This window comes from Phaethon aethereus, assembly GCF_964289735.1.
Source record: "Phaethon aethereus genome assembly, chromosome: Z".
In the NCBI taxonomy this organism is placed as follows: Eukaryota; Metazoa; Chordata; class Aves; order Phaethontiformes; family Phaethontidae; genus Phaethon; species Phaethon aethereus.
In genome coordinates this window covers 4,889,836-4,906,026 of record NC_138577.1, presented here as the reverse complement: position 1 = coordinate 4,906,026, position 16,191 = coordinate 4,889,836, and the positions used below count along the sequence as shown (strand labels likewise).

The window sequence follows — 16,191 nt, the reverse complement described above, 5'->3', positions numbered from 1 at the left end:
TTTGAAAGAGGCCTGCAGTGGTCTATGGAGATCCCCTGAGAAAAGCAAATTACCTTTTGGACTTCTGCATTTTGTCTTGCCTACAAGAGAAGTCAAGAGGAGAGCCACCTGCTGCAGTGCATTACGTATAAAATCCTTGCTACTTGCCAAGATACCAGCATGCAAGGCTCTACATTTACTCCTTTTAAGTCAGAACCAACCCTATACGAGGGGGAGACAGATACTTGTAGGATTATACGAAAACACCGCGTTAACACGAGTTAGCACAACCTGAAGCAGTACTGGCACACTGGTGGCATTTCTCTGGTAAGGACTGCAGCCAAAGAGATATAAAACCAAGAATAATTTACAGAACATCTGCAGAGGCATCAACGGCTAGTACCAGGAAAAGACTGAACAGTACTCACTTAAAAATTGTACAAGTTGGCAATAGAGGCTGACATCACTGATTAATTACCTAAATACCAACACTACTGAGTTGGACAATAGTGGTCTTTGAGGCAAAGAAGTTATCTCCTACAACAGAAAGGAACCACCAGAGGGATACAGACAGTGACCAAATCAACAAAAATGTTTGCAGGAACATTCAGACTGAGATGACATTTGTCATTCAGCTCATACTGAAGGAAAAGAAAGGAATTTGCCAAGACACTAGTCATTTATTCACTTCCTCACCTCAAGTTTCTGCTGAACAGATTAAAGAATCGTCTTACAACGTGCAAAAAGAATGTACAGGATTTAAGAGTTAAAGCAATGCAATAATCCCAGATTACAAACAATTTTTGCTACAACTGTGACATGTTACACACAAAATGTATAGCATAACACAACATAGTAGGACATAAACAGTATTAGCAAGACTGAGAGTCAGCAGATACTGATGTCCACAAGAGAACAGACTCAATTCTTTTTGGTGGGTTGCTTAAAGAAAGGAAGACAATCTGCAGAAAAAGGGAGAAAATCATCAAGTTTGTCACAGAGAACATAACTGGCATTTGCAGAAAATAGCAACCAGAAAACATATGAAAGAAGTCTTCTCACGTACTGGAGACAGATAGAAGAACAGTGATGGTTAAAGAAGTAGGGGGTTAAAGAGAAGCTAGAAAGTAGCTTCTAAGCTGAGTAGAGGCAAAAAAGAAAATCAGTCATGGTTGCATATGGCAGGAGGGAGGGTACAGGACAACACATCTGACACACCAAGAAGGTGACAAACATTCTGAAAAAGAGACTTCACACCTCCTCTCTCCACACAGCGTTTTTCCAAACCCACTGCTGAAGAAAACATCTGTACTGCTACTTTTTCCACCTTCTATAGCTTCCAGAACTATTTCAGAATGGGTTGCATAAGAGTTTCTCTCTGTTCTACTGCACAGAGATACCCATGACAGAGGTTTTTTCAAGAATGAGTGTGCTTTTCCCGTTTGGTATATATTCAAGCCTTGAGGTGACCCTGCCTACATACTAACTTTTGCAACATCAGACACCAATAAAGCGTATGACTGCCAACACTACTGAGGCTGAGGGGAGACCTTATTGCTCTCTACAAGTACCTGAAAGGGGGTTGTGGTGAGGTGGAGGTTGGTCTCTTCTCCCAAGCAACTGGCAATAGGACGAGAGGAAATGGCCTCAAGTTGCGCCAGAGGAGGTTTAGATTGGATATGAGGAAGAATTTCTTTACTGAGAGAGTGGTCAAGCATTGGAACAGGCTGCCCAGGGAGGTGGTGGAATCACCATCACTAGAAATGTTCAAAAAACATGTGGACATGGCACTTCGGGACATGGTTTAATGGGCATGGTGGTGTTGGGCTGATGGTTGGACTTGATGATCTTGAAGGTCTTTTCCAACCTTAATGATTCTGTGATTCTGTTTCAGCATCAGCAAATGCTAGGAACCCTGTGTTTGTTCTTCATCCCCACAATGAATTCTGCTCTAATCGGACAGATGCAGAGCAGCATACAAACTTGTACACGAGAAAGTGAAACCATTTCCTCATAACAAGAAACTCAAGGCAATCACAAATACAGATAGCCCAAACAGCGAGGGCTGCTACCGATCAAGTCAAATAACCTCAATTTAAATACCTATGAGGAAGATTCCCCATGCAGACATCAGTTTGGTTTTGACATGTTTTGTTGTGTGAACTGCAATTGATGAGGTTTGCTATAGGTGGCTAAAACACAATTAATCCATGCAGTGGCTGTAGCCATGACTACTGTTCATCATGTTATCTCACACAGACCATATGCCTAACAGTAGTAACTACAGAAGTTTAAGTGGTAACAATAAACAGCTTGACCATTTTAGCAAGCTAACAATAAAAAAAGCCACCACACACACTGCAAGTCACAGAGAAGCCACAAATACGTACAAACAAGCTTACCGGCAATGGAAACAGCTTCCCATTTACTTTAATACACAAACTGTTAGGGTAATTATCTTCTTGAGGGCAGCTGGTCTCTGCTAGGCATAACCTATATCCCCAAAAAAAGAAAGTATCATTTTCAAGTGTCATCACATTCACATGTCCCCACAAACCTCTAGACTTATGTTACGTTAGTCAATTAAGAAGTTATAAGAGAACACTATGAGAAAAGTACCTTAGCTGAACTTGGACTGTGTAATCTCTCCTGCCCCCTGGCAAGAAGTCCCTGTGACAGAAAGAAAGAAAAAGAGAAGTACTCATTTAGCCAGCAGACCTCATATTCCAGTCATGCAGAAAGAACTGGCACGCCTGCCCCAACATCACTAAATTCTGGTCTTTATTTTTCTTTTATGGAGCTATGAACAAGTCTTACGAGCGGCACCTCTGTTTAGCTACTGCAAGTTAAGCAGGACTTTAGAATCAGCATCCTGTGTCAAGAGTTTATAGTAACAATAAAGTATGATTTTGCCAGAGAGGAAAAAACCCTATGAATTCTCTTGGCTTACACCATAGGTCTTGCAACAACATGAACCCTGGGACAAAAAGATAAAAGCAGTCTTCCATCCCTACAGCCAGGAAACATGCAGGGAAGAAAAGCTTACCACCTCCCTAAACAGTCACAATTATTTGTAACAGGGTAATTGTTAACTCTTTAGTGGCATATGTCTTACCCTGCACATAAATTCTGCACACAGTAGTTCCTGAAGAAAAACAGAACAGATAAACTCAGCATAACTTTGGTGAGGATTATCACTCTGCATCTGCAAGCTTATGCAATACATAAAATGAACCAAAAAATCCACACTTTCTCCTGAAATTTTGCAAAAGTTTACCTACAGTATGCCACACTCTTACTTCTTACCTGGAAATACAGATTTCTCTGACCTGCTGAGGTGTTAAAGCAAAGATAAAAAACTTCTCTTGGAACCTCTGAATACTGCTCTGTACTAGAAAAAAAAAAAAGATACAAAAGAGGTTTAACCGTGATGATTAAAGTAATTGATTAAAACAGGATCTGCAATCGAGTTTTTCCTGGAACAAGGCATAAGTCACTTAATATAATCAAATTGTGACTGAACTGCACGTAACTGTCAACAGGAAAGCAATGGAACAAATCATTCATTCAGCTATATTCAGATGGCTTAATATCACATTACACTTCAGTACTAAAGAAGCTTAGCAAGCCACATTATAATCCTTTCTCCCAAGGGAGAAAGGTTCAAATACACACACAACAAAATGTACCATTGGATAACTGACAAAAAGAATACCCCAGAGAAGATGTTTACAACTATTTTAGTGTACTAAAAGAAGAGAATGTGTACCAGAAGTTATTGATGGACAGCTGGAAAATTACTCAATTCAGAAACAGCTAAAGGTAACTAAGGCTTTGGGGAGGAAGGGAGGGAGCACAACCCCTCATGCCAGAGAAACCAGCTAGACTTCATGTCTGGGAATTACCCCTCAGTAGCATTGCAGGGGGGCGAGGCGGGGGGGGAATGAAAATACAACTTTTGTATTAGAATCCTACTTGTCTGCCAGTGATGGGAAGCAGTAACTTTTGAGTATTAAAGGTTTATAGAAGCTAGAAATCTTGACCTGACAAAGGTAGATTGGACTTGTCCAACAGTTTAAAGTAATCAGCAAGGAGGACAAATACAAAAATAGCACAACTAAACCAGGCAAATTTGTAAGAGCTAGACTGTCTTGTACACCGTGACATTCAGCAAAGACAACCCCTATGCCCAGAAAACACACAGAAAAAGGACACAAGCACAAAATAGAACCCAGGTGGAGCACACACACATAAGTTCCTCAAACAATTCAAAACAGCTACATTGTGCACGTATATGCACGTGCATGCACCACAGCATTTTATATTTTGAAGTAATACTTGAACTCATGTAAAAGATCATGGAAATACTCTGTTATTGAATTGAGCAGGAGTTAAAACTAAACCCTGTACCTGCTCTTGTGTTCTCATTTTAGTGCAAAAGAATACCTACACTCATCCCTTTTACAGAGTTGCAGTGAAGCAGACTATACGCCTAGTTCTCTGATTTACGTGTCCATTTGGTTTCTGAATTTTTAATTCTCAAACACAAAACTTGCTTGTTCCATGTCCCAATCACCGAGGTCTACTAAGTGGGACTATAAGCTATCCGTATAAATCTAAAAATATTAAATGAAGGAAGACTCATTTCCAAATTTGCTCATGAATCTGTGCTGAGAGGAATTTTCAGCCAATGTTCATATCCTTCTAACATCAGAAGGGCCCTTTATTTGCATATAAGCCATTCCTCACACCTCATTTCTCCATTCCTCCTCACACAGATCTGAGTTGTAGCTCTGGCTGCTGACACCTTCAGGTACTGTGCTCTGGAAAGAGTTTGAAGGCAAGTGAGTACAACTCTCTACAACTACCTGAAAGGAAGCGGTAGTGAGGTGGGTGTTGGTCTCTTCTCCCAAGTAGGAAGTGATAGGACAAGAGGAAACAGCCTCAAGCTGCGCCAGGGGACATTTAGACTGGATATTAGGAAAATTTTCTTTACTGAGAGCATGGTCAAGCACTGGAACAGGCTGCCTAGGGAAATGGTGGAGTCGCCATCTCTGGAGGTGTTCAAAAAACATGTAGACGTGGCACTTCAGGACATGGTTTAGTGGGCATGGTGGTCTTGGGTTGACAGTTGGACTTGATGATCTTAGAGGTCTTTTGCAACCTTAATGATTCTATGAGTATTCAGTTAAATTAATCTTGTCCCCCTCACCCATGTCCTAAAAGGACCCAAATGTTACAGAATTAGATAATCCTCACTCCTGAGAAAAAACTCAGCAACATGCGAAGAGCCTACAGTCTTCAAGGGAAAGAGGAATTTACATGCAGCTCTAACTAGAACATGGTGACACCCCTAAGGAAGAATCCTCCTTTCAGAAAAAAAAAAGATCATTTCCTAAGTTGAGGAAAACAGCTGTTAGGGAAACTTCTAGCATATCACCGCCACCTCTAGATATGATTGACCAGGAAACAAAAGGTAACTGCACAGCAGAAATATAATGCATAGCACATGCTGCATTATATGGGTCAGAGGGACTGTGTGGCTGGGAACCAGTCTGGTTAACTGCAAGCCAAGAGTTGTTCCATAGCGCAGTGTAATTCAGGAAGCTAGTTAAGGTACTCAGCTACTGCGCACAGCGAGCGTAAGGAGTTAGCCAGGACATCGTGGCACTGACAGATTTAGCTCTCTAAAAGTAATGGTAGCATAAGCCGTATGTCCAACACCAAAGCAGCTATTGTACTGACACACAGGGTCGGTATGAAACTCTTTAACAGGGTGTCACAAACAGAAGTGACAACAGGCTTTGTAAATAACACTTGTTAGTAACATTTGCTGCTTTAGGTACTGGAGGATGACCAACGATCAGTATATGCCTCACTGAGGTACAAGCCACAGCCTAGAAGGCTCTATTATCAGTTAAGAAACTAAAATGTTTAAGAGGATGCAAACAGCTGAAGTGTTTCTAAACAGTACTGCTAAATCATTAGGGAACATTCTTCTAGCATGCAAGGTAAGACAGGTTGAATTTCGAGACAGAAAACAACATATTTCCAAATAATTAAATATGTTTAAGAGTGAGGCATTTAAGGAAGCTAAACTGAGATTTCAGGTTATTTGGAAGACAAGGGTCCACTCTACACTTTAACATACAGTATGGCAATAACCTGTAGGCTGAGAAACCTTCACGAATCTGCATACAATACTGAACCTTGCTGCACAAAGTATCTCTTTCAGTGAGGGATGTCAGAACCTGCAGAATTGTTGCAGTGAGATAAGCATAAACTAACAGGGAACTTGTTCTCTTTACATTGTTGCAACTTATAAATTACTGACCCTTGAAATCCTTTTCCTGTTAGCCCTGGCAGATGTGTTCCTCACTTGGACAAGGCAGAGACTTCAGGTCCAAATCTTTCAGCCAAAAGTATAGGTTCAGACTAGATATTAAGAAGCATTTACTTACAGAGAGGGTGGTCAAACACCAGAACCAAACAGATGTGGTCAATGCCCCCTCTTAAACACTGTCAGTCTAAGAGGCATTTGGACAACGCCCTTAACTATTATTCTTTAACTTTTGGTCAGCCCTGAAGTGGTCAGGTAGTTAGATGATCATTGCAGGTACCTTCAACTGAACTATTTTACTCCATTATTTAATATTCAAAAGACAGAAGATCTTTAATCATATAATATTTTCAAGAGAGAACATTATTGCCTGAAGTGTGGCATGGCAATTTTGGAGACAAGCGGTGAAGTGAGGACAAAGGTAAAGATGAGAAGGGAAGGGAGCTTCCACTTTTCCCCAGCTGCAAAAAGCCCTTTAAGTCCGGACTTAGTACTGTCATAAGCACCACCTATTTAATGAATTAAGCAACCTGCAGAGCTATTAAACACTTACCTAGGCTTGTAGGTTTTATGAGCACATCAAGCACATCATAAAAAGGTAGGCTTTTTAGCTGAACATCAGGATGAACGGGTGGAATTGGAGGGGAAGGCTGCTGCATCTCAAAGTGGGGCTTAGTGTCTTGGAGGAGCACAGAACTGACAGGCGAGGAAGGAGACTGAGGCGTGACTGAAGTAGAAGGGAGCGGGTGAATGCCAGCAACAGCCAGGTCAGGCTCGACAGGAGAGGAACTACTGTCCAAATTGAAAACTGCAGGTTTTATAGCTGATAAGTCCGAAAGTCCTTCAATCGTCCTTGGGTACCGACGCCTATAGAGTTCTCTGATTTTTATCTGAACTGCTGGGCTGCAGCCACTCTTCAGTAAGTGCAGTGCCCTCATCAGGAGGTCATGTTTCCGCCCGCTTTTATTACGTCCAGCAAACCCCAACAACACTTGTAGTTCAGAAACACGAAAACTTGATACCATATTCTAGAAAGAAGAGAGAGATAAGCACAGGTGAACCAACAGCACCCCAAGCACACCTTTTTGAGGAGCATGGTGAAGCATGACCATTAATCATTCTGGTTTCACACTTGGTATCTTAGGTACTACCCATACCCTTACCCAACACAAGAGCATACTTAGTTTAAAACAAAGAAACAAAGTGTCCAGGATGAAGGTTGAGTTTGGCTGTGTTAATGATTTCAAAAACTTCTAATTGTTTCCACACTCAACCAATAGCAACAGCAAAACCTTAATGCAACCCATGCAGTGCTATCTTAAATTCACAGACAGAAGCATAAGCTCTAACACAAAATACCTGTCTTACTTCATGAAACGAGCAAACAAAACAAAACCAAAAAAAAAAAAATCAGATGAATCCGTATTATCACTTGTATCCCAACACATTTTAAGAAATAAAATAAGGAAGTGCTTAAGTTCTGTATAGTTTATCCTGAAACGTCCTTTATTTTGGGCAGCATGTTAAATGCATGCATGAACAGAGACAGGCACATCAGGTTTCACTCTTGGAAGGATGGCCCAGCAAGGCGGACACTTTTTAAAAAGCAATATTATATCATACTAACAGACTATTTCACCAACATAATTGATTCTTCCAGGCTGTCACAGAAAACGTCCTGTCCTTTTTGTATCACATTCTGGTATCGTGGGACACAAAGATGTCTTCAAAGGAAATAATAGTATTTACTTTGATATCAGAGTTCGTTGGAGAAGACTCTGAGGACCGAACTATGAAGTTCATAACCAGAAAGATTCTCATTTAAAAAAAAAAAAAGAAATAAAAAAAGCCCACTATGCAAGAGGAAGTTGTCTTCTCCTCCCATTACTACAAGTAACTAACTTAGCACAGGCACCTCAACTCACATTTTTGTGAGCAAGCTCTCTTTTCAGAGGTATAAAACTGTCCAGAATTCTTCTAAGCAACCTCCTTCCTATTTCTGGGGGACTCTTCCATCATAACAAAGAGGTTAAGCTTTAAAGATGAAAGAACATCTGACTTTAATCTGTACTGCTGTACCGAACTCCAGACTCAAGGACTGACAGATGAAGGCCTTAACAGAAGGTATCAAGTAGTAGACATCTGGGGTCATAAAAGATTTTTTTTAAAAACAGTTCAAAAGTGCACTGTTGACTTTTAAATAGTAGTCCAATATACAACACTTAAAGCTTTGGGCATTGATTTCAGAAGGGATACAACTCAAAAAGCAGTGTTTTTGAGTTTACCTTCCCTAATCCTTACTGTACAATTAAAAGAGTTTACGCCCATGTATTCCAACATAAAACTTCAGCTGAGATCAGGTCTAACACAACTATGCTACAACCATGCAGCCAGCCACCAAAGTCTGAACTCCTGCTGTGCCCCTAGCTGCTTGTTTCCTATTCTCTCAATGTTGAGAAACTTGTTTTTACTGTAAGACAGATGAGGGAATTGAGTCTGATAAAAACTGAACTTGCACCATTACAAGACAGCCGGAGCAAGCAACCAGGACCTGCCTTTTCAAGGGCTACATTATTCGTGCACATCAAGACAACCGTCTAAAATACTATAGTAGCACTCTCATCAAGCACAGCCTTTCCTCACTGCTAAGGGGACAAGGTTATCTGATTTCAGATACCAAATTTCAAAATTTCCAGACAGCTTGGGTACGGTGATGTTTCTATCAGCCAGCAAGCCCAGCAGTCTTCAAACTGGTATTCCCCCAACATCCCATCTATAAATGCGCCACAGATGCAACTGCCAGTGAAAGCAGTGTCACATGAGGCATTGAGTGGCTCACCCTAACTTCTGAGGAAGAGACCAACAGCAGATATCACCTTAATTTCATCCCAGCAACTTCTCTCAACAGCCAAATGATACAAAGAGAGAGGAGATGGAGACAGAACTCCATCCAGTTTGCAAGCTGCTGGGAAAGGTTAGTTTCCACCTGGCATTCCCCTGCTACTTTTCCTCAGTCTCACAGTCAAACAGGGTAAAGAAAATAAAGTGTTTCAGTATTCATAAAAAATACCTTGAAGTACTATAGCAGCTTTATAGTCATGTCACATAAAAGAGAACTTGTGTTAAAAGATAATAAGGATATTCAAGAATTTACTGAGAACTTCATGTTGCGTGCTTCCATAGATGGTTGCATAAGCTTGATAGCAACGTCAGCTCTTTTATTTCAGATGCAGGTAGTAAGCATGATTCTGGATGCCATAATCAGAATGCAAATGAATAAAATAATCCTTTACATTGAGATTAAGGAAACAGCATTGCAAAATACTATTACCCTGCCTGCTGCCTTCTGTGCATTTCTGCAAGTTAATCAAGGTGAAATGTGCAGTCAATCACACCTTGAAACAGCTAACATTTTATACAGAAATTCCACAAACTAGCATTTTGTTACAAGATGGATTTCATTTTATTAGAAGACACAGGCTGGCTTCAATATCATAGTCAGCAAGATTTTAAATTGACACCTCCACTAAAAATGTTTGGGAGTGTAAGAAAAATACGTAGTTTTTTCTGTTAATGAAGAAATCTTACATATGCTTTTGAAAGAAGTCTCACAAAAGTGAGTTTTACTGGGAGTAGTTAAACAATGGCTTTTGCAATATTTTTGCCCTAAAGCTGAATCTACATTCCCTTTAAGGCAACAACCACCATTTGCATGGAAACATGGCTAGTCTGATCTACACGTTTTAGCTTATTACTCCATTTACAGACATATCAAAGTGGACACTCATTATAATCAACAAGGGTTTATGGAGGCTTAACATATGCTTAGTAGCATTTATAATTATGGTGCAAGACATATTACTTCCAAGAAACCCTACCAACTTATTTTCTTTTGGTGTTTCAGCAATATTGCCGAAGACTGCAGCCTAGCTATTAAAATGCTTTTCACATCACTGAATTAAGATTAGACATTCAAGTTATGTCATGTAAATGACATCAATTTTCTGTTAAGAGAAGTTCTTTACAGCTGCACAGTCCAATAAAAAGCTTTTTTAATGCAGAAGACGAAAGCCATTTTATTTTTAATATTTCTCCATGAACACAATGAGTAGTTTGACAGAACTTTAAGGAAGGAAATCAGACTGGATAATTCAAGTACTTTTATATTCCAGAAACATTATTTTCCCTGAAATTCATATTGAATTTGAAGATCATAAGAAGTTTTACAGGGGTTTTTTGTTGCTTATTGTTAAACTACAGCAACCATGATTCATAAGCAGAAACATGGCTCTAAAGCATTAATCCGTAGGTGTATCTGGAATGGCATTCATTTCACAGGGATGATGATGTTAAGGAGTCCAGGAAATGCTGACATGCTGCTGAAATTAAGGGCAGGCATGTTTCAGAGCAAAGTAAGGGATCAAACATCTCTCTCAAACAAGAGATACATGATTCTCCACATTTCCCCTGCCAAAGCTACCTGCAATTTTAACAGTCACTGTACTTACATATATGAAAGGTAACCAAGAACGCTTGTTAAACTCTTGACATGGGCCTATAATAAGCACCAGCAACTGTAGCTTCTAGGGCAACCACAATGGCTCAAGTAGTGAGCCCTACACTTGAACCCACAGCAGCAATCCAAGTCAACTCAAAAGTTCTAGTCAGTCTCTGCCTAAGACCTCTGCTTCAGCCCCACTGGCTTCCAGACATTTTCTGAAGTGTGTGAAGGCTATAGAGGGAAGGGAGGCACCCAGGATCAGCCCCACAAATCCTCGCTCCTGGCTTTAAGCCAGGATACTGGCTGGATACTCACAGCAGAGAAGCACATTTGTGACATCTTTTGCAATAAACTTGCATACTTCCTGATTTGCAGTGGGCAAGAAGTGTGTAACACTGATTAAGAAAGAGCAACTTGTGTCTTGGGCTGGTTAAAGACCTCTATGCTGACCCTAAATACAAATACAAATGTATTCTGGAAACTGATGTAACTATACATAAAAAACTGCAAGTCCTGGGAAAGAATGAAGATGTCACTAGTTAAATCTGTGCTAGTAGTACAGCACAGTAAGAGCAGCTCTGAAGAACACAACAGTCGGTGCAAACAGCATGTCTATCAGGTCCGCAGTATTACGGGGATTTTTCTTTGGACTAACTCTGGCTCCTAAATTAGTCTTGACAGTGAAAATCCTACATCAGATACTTGCATTCATTTCACATAAGATGCTCAAAACAAAGCCTGACCTATTTCATTGCAGCCTCATTTTTTAAGTACCATAAACTGCATTATCTCCTTCCTCTCCCCCATCGCTGTATCTCAGCACAATCATTAATTGTTAATTATTCAAGATACAACAAACTTTTAAAGGTACCACAATAGGCTTCAGTGGTCTGAAAAAGTGACTATGCATCTAGGAGGACCAGGGGAATTTCATACAGATACAAGATAACAGTATGTTATCATAGGTTATTGAGAGTATTTTACCAGAGTTTATCTTATTTAATATACTCAAGGTTAACTGCCACCTAAAGATCACTACATCACTAACAGAAACTTCTCAATATCTATTCTGTCCACCATTTTAAGCTTACCCCAGATCAACATGCAGAATTTGACTTCTACATCAACCCCCCAAACTGGTCAGCATAAACAATACAATGTTATTAACACAGCTAAAATAAAACAGAGTACAACAGAGTGTTTGGCAATGTGCTTGAAGAGGACACATGAAAACAGCTCTTGGTGTTTTCTTTTTGGCTAACTATTTAGCACTAAGCACTGCTTCACCTGGTAAACAGGCTAACACTGTCCATTCAGACTGTAAAAATAAAGCAAGAAGAGTGGAAAGACACCAAGTCTGGTATGAACGAGAGATCCAATACATACAAGAATGAGACTTAAATTTCTGCATTTTTAATATGGTATCCAAACCAAATTGCTCTTCACATTTGAATTGCATGACTTCAGTACTGGGTATGCAAGAGCAAAAATTAAAAGTGGGACTTACTTTCAGCATTTATAAACCCTGATTTTCCAGTAAATTTTGTGTGATCTCCCCTTCCACGTAGGATGTATGAGCAGACTTCCATCTCTTCTCACTAAAAGTGAGGGTTTTTTCCACAATGGCCATGAAACTGATCACTAGTGTCACACAAATTAGGCATACTCCTTTGCCTATAAAGTGCTTTTTTTTTTTAACTCCCCCCAGAGATGAAACTAACACATTACTTCAATACCCGATTAAACACAAACTGAGACTGAAGCTGTTATCTTCTAAACTAGGGATCTGCAATGTTTTAAGGATAGCGTATGCTCCATCTTGTTTCCAATTTAAAGTCAGGATGCCAGCAGAAACTTAGGGAACCCAAGAGATGTACTCTCCCTCTCGTTACCCAAGTAATAATATATAACCAATTCTCTTATCTGCTGTATTTTTGCTGGTCTGCAAACCAAAGCTTCAAGCCAAATCTCGGTGAGTTCAGAATTTGTTGGTAGCTGGAATTGTTTTCTCACAGATGGCTCTCAGAAGGAGCTGTAGTTTCCCACTCCTGGGCCAATTCTGTTCAAAAATGTGTTCACATGCCATCTCTGGCCTCCACACCAGACTGCTGACTTCTGTTCCACGTCCGTCTATGCCTGTGTAATCCCTTTGACATTCACCAGGCTGCTCGTGAGTGAGGATTATGGATAAAGGTATAAGCCATGTTTAAAAGCACACCTGTGAACAGCAGGTCTGAAAACCTTATCTCAAAATACAGGAAAGATACAGTTGTGCTCACCACATCTTCTCACCAACTCCCTAGTATTCCAGAAACTGGTAACCTACAGGATTCAATAAACACTACTTATTAATTAAGGGTTAATCTGAGGGTCTGGAAGGGTAGGCCTTATCCTGGACATTTTCACCACTATCTTGAAAAGTAGTGACTGTGGTTACAGCTACTTCCGAATCCTTTAACAAAGCTGAAGATTTGAAGCATGAAGAAGGCATGATGTAACAGCAGGTTCCTTTGAGTCTCTCCGTTTTCTTTCACTACAGCCTGTTGGTTACAACCCTTTGGTCATAGCTCCCCAGAACTTTCACTCTGAAGATCCAGAGGATGGCAGGGATGGTACGAACAAATATTAAAATGATCCTTTGCCCTGAGAATAGAAAAAATGCTGCCCCTACATATTTCATGCAAAACCAGGATTTAAGAGAACTCTGACCTCCTGCCTTTAGCCAGTCCTTAACGATTTACTAAAGTAAATTCAACTCTTCAAATTGCCCTAGTGGGCTTTCATAAGGCAGGTAGAGATCTCATACTACAGGAAATTGCAATCAACAAGAGAGCAGCAAACAATACTGCCATAAAAACGTCCCGCACATTAATCTATAAAGCAGCAGTTTCAGATCCCTCCTAAAGGTCAATTCACAAAATCTATTGGGGGGATGGGGGTGGGTGCCTTTGGCCAAAAGCAGGAAGAATCGGTTGTCTGAAAAGAACTTAAACCTGCAAACCAACTGCCTGGTATTCAAGCAGACACATTCAAATGTATTCTCTTAAAAACATAAAATGGCAGAAAAGGCCTCGAAGACATAAGGCAGTCTACTAGAGTCTCTTCCAAAAAATTTCTAGAGCTTTCCCAAAATGGACCATGAGTTATTATCAGCCAGATGTTGAACATTTAGAGAAGCTCCAGGCTAACAGATTCATTTCACAGGAAATCCAGTTTACAAATAAGATGAATGGGAGCATCAAAAGACATTTCTTCAGACTAGTTTGTTGTTTTTGTTTTTTTTTTTAACTACTGATACCTATTCTTTTGAGTGACAAAAGGGCAGTCCTGTGATTGGCCTGAAACACAGTTCCCTTTTCCCTCCACACTTCCCATGTTACTTTTGGCAAGCAACTCAGGTGCATATATAGTTTCAAACGGTATTTAGGTACCCAATTCCCACACAAAGCCTACCAATACCTATGCATATAGCGGTAAATGATTATAGCGCTTTGGAAAATGCGGATCACAGCTCCGGCTCAAGCCTGGAAAAGAGGAGCTACCCTAAGAAGAGTTTTCTCTGCTACAAAGTTTACACTGGTGGTTGAGCCACCTACATAGCTACACCCTTTGAGAGACCTTGGAAAGAAGGCTAAAAGGGAGTGAAAACACTAAACAAAAACACATGTAAACACAAACAAGTTAAAAAAAAAAAAGCCCACAACATTTAACTTAGGAAAAAATAAGCCAACCTTTCTTAAACCTAAGACTGAGATAGGGCACTAGCACCGTTGTCCTTACAGAAACTCATTTCTTTCCATGAGATTTTTATAACCAAGCTCCTCAGCTACACTACAGCCACTTCAACCCAAGCGGTCTTAGTGCTGGAAGGAGCCTTAGTGTAGGAAATTCTCTGGTGATTGCAGCATTTTTCCCACTGTTGGTCAGACTACAGTCAGTTCAGCCATCAGACCTTTCTCTACACTAAAGCCGAACTCACAGCAGTTCCTATTTAACTGACTTTTATTCCTTCTTTAGGAAAGTCTAGGTCAGGGGGAGTGGTTCAGTATGCATGTAGCATTCCCTCGGCGGCACTTCTGCAGGTGTGGATGCTGCAGAAGGATAATATTCTCCTTCCCAACAAAGATACTCACAGATTGTTCAAGAAACGCAAGGAAAAACGGAAACGATTTAGTCAGCTCTTTGTGTACACACCTTAAAATATGAAAGGCCTCCCCCACACCAAAAAAATCTATTACAGGAAGTCCACAAGTGCAATATAAAAAGCATTCAACTGAAGATAAAACAGGTCTGAATACTGGATTTCATGCTTCACAGGCACAGTTTTCCCGGTTAGAAAGCGGTTAATGACTCTACAAAAATTCAGTAACTATTAGTATTTTCAAAGATTCAGTAATTATTCAGCATTCTCCCTTCTGTTTCCAGTAAGGGCACCGCGGCGCTGGGCCCTCCCGAGGGTGCGGAGCCCCGCCAGGCGCCATGCGAGCCTCCGGCTCCGGGCCCGGCTTCTCGCCCGGTCGGGCCACAGGCAACAACCTGAAACGGCTTTTTAAAAATGTCGGGGGGTGGGGGAAGAACCCCACCAACATCAGAACCCACATGGCGGAGGTAGAAAGCAGGCTCGCCGAGCCCCAAGCCCTCCCCGCCCCGGGGAAGTGACAGGGAGGGTTTTCCTCAGGCACAGACAGCCGCGCTGCCGGGGACGCCGCCGGCTCCCGCCGCCCCCCGACCGCGTTTCAGGGCGGCCCCGCTTCCTCCCCGGGGAAGGCGCAGGCGGCCGCGGGGGCCCCGGTAGTTTCTGGACGGCCGTTACGGGCTGATGGCTCACCACCTCCTCCCATATCCCCCAAGCACCGAGGGCTGCGACGGGGGCTCCCCGTGAGGAAAGGCCGGGGGCGGGGGGGCAAGGGCCCCCACCCACCACGGGAAACAGCCGGACGACATTTTGGCCCGCGTTTCCCCCGCCGCCGCCTCTCTCCCTCCTCACCCGCAGCTCCTCGAAATCCGCCATTTTCTACCCGCTGCTGCTCCTGCCGCCGCCGCCGTCACCGGGCCCCGCCGCCGCCGCCACCATCGTGCACCCTGTGCGCGCCCCCGGCACGTGACGAGGGAGGGCGGCTCCGGGAGGCGGTGCGGAGCCCCCGTCGGAGCCGCCTGCCTGCCCGCCACCGGGCCGCCTCTCCCCTACGGCGAGCCGGCCCCGAGGGCAATTGCGAGGGAAAAACAGCCTTTTTTTGTACACACACACAGATCCGCCAGTACCGGGCCGCTCTCCCCGTCCGGGGATGCCGACAGGACCGCAGTCCCCCTCCGCCGGCCCCGGAGTCCCCAAACCGGTGGGGAAGCGGCAGCTCCGCAGGCCCAGCCGGGC

General features: G+C 42.1%; 1 protein-coding gene across 3 annotated transcripts in view; it reads right to left on the bottom strand.

Annotated features, from left to right (window-relative positions):
- LOC309415445 (E3 SUMO-protein ligase PIAS2) overlaps window positions 1–15,831 on the bottom strand; it is a gene marked incomplete at both ends in the record, with an annotated part of 30,442 nt that extends 14,611 nt beyond the window's left edge. For all 3 annotated transcript variants that reach the window (XM_082012974.1, XM_082012975.1, XM_082012976.1), the window contains 5 exons: window positions 2,382–2,472; window positions 2,599–2,649; window positions 3,286–3,370; window positions 6,873–7,347; window positions 15,808–15,831. In XM_082012974.1, coding sequence (XP_081869100.1) covers window positions 2,382–2,472; window positions 2,599–2,649; window positions 3,286–3,370; window positions 6,873–7,347; window positions 15,808–15,831 — 726 coding nt within the window. The remainder of the gene's footprint in view (window positions 1–2,381; window positions 2,473–2,598; window positions 2,650–3,285; window positions 3,371–6,872; window positions 7,348–15,807) is intronic.
- Between the last annotated feature and the right edge of the window lie 360 nt (window positions 15,832–16,191).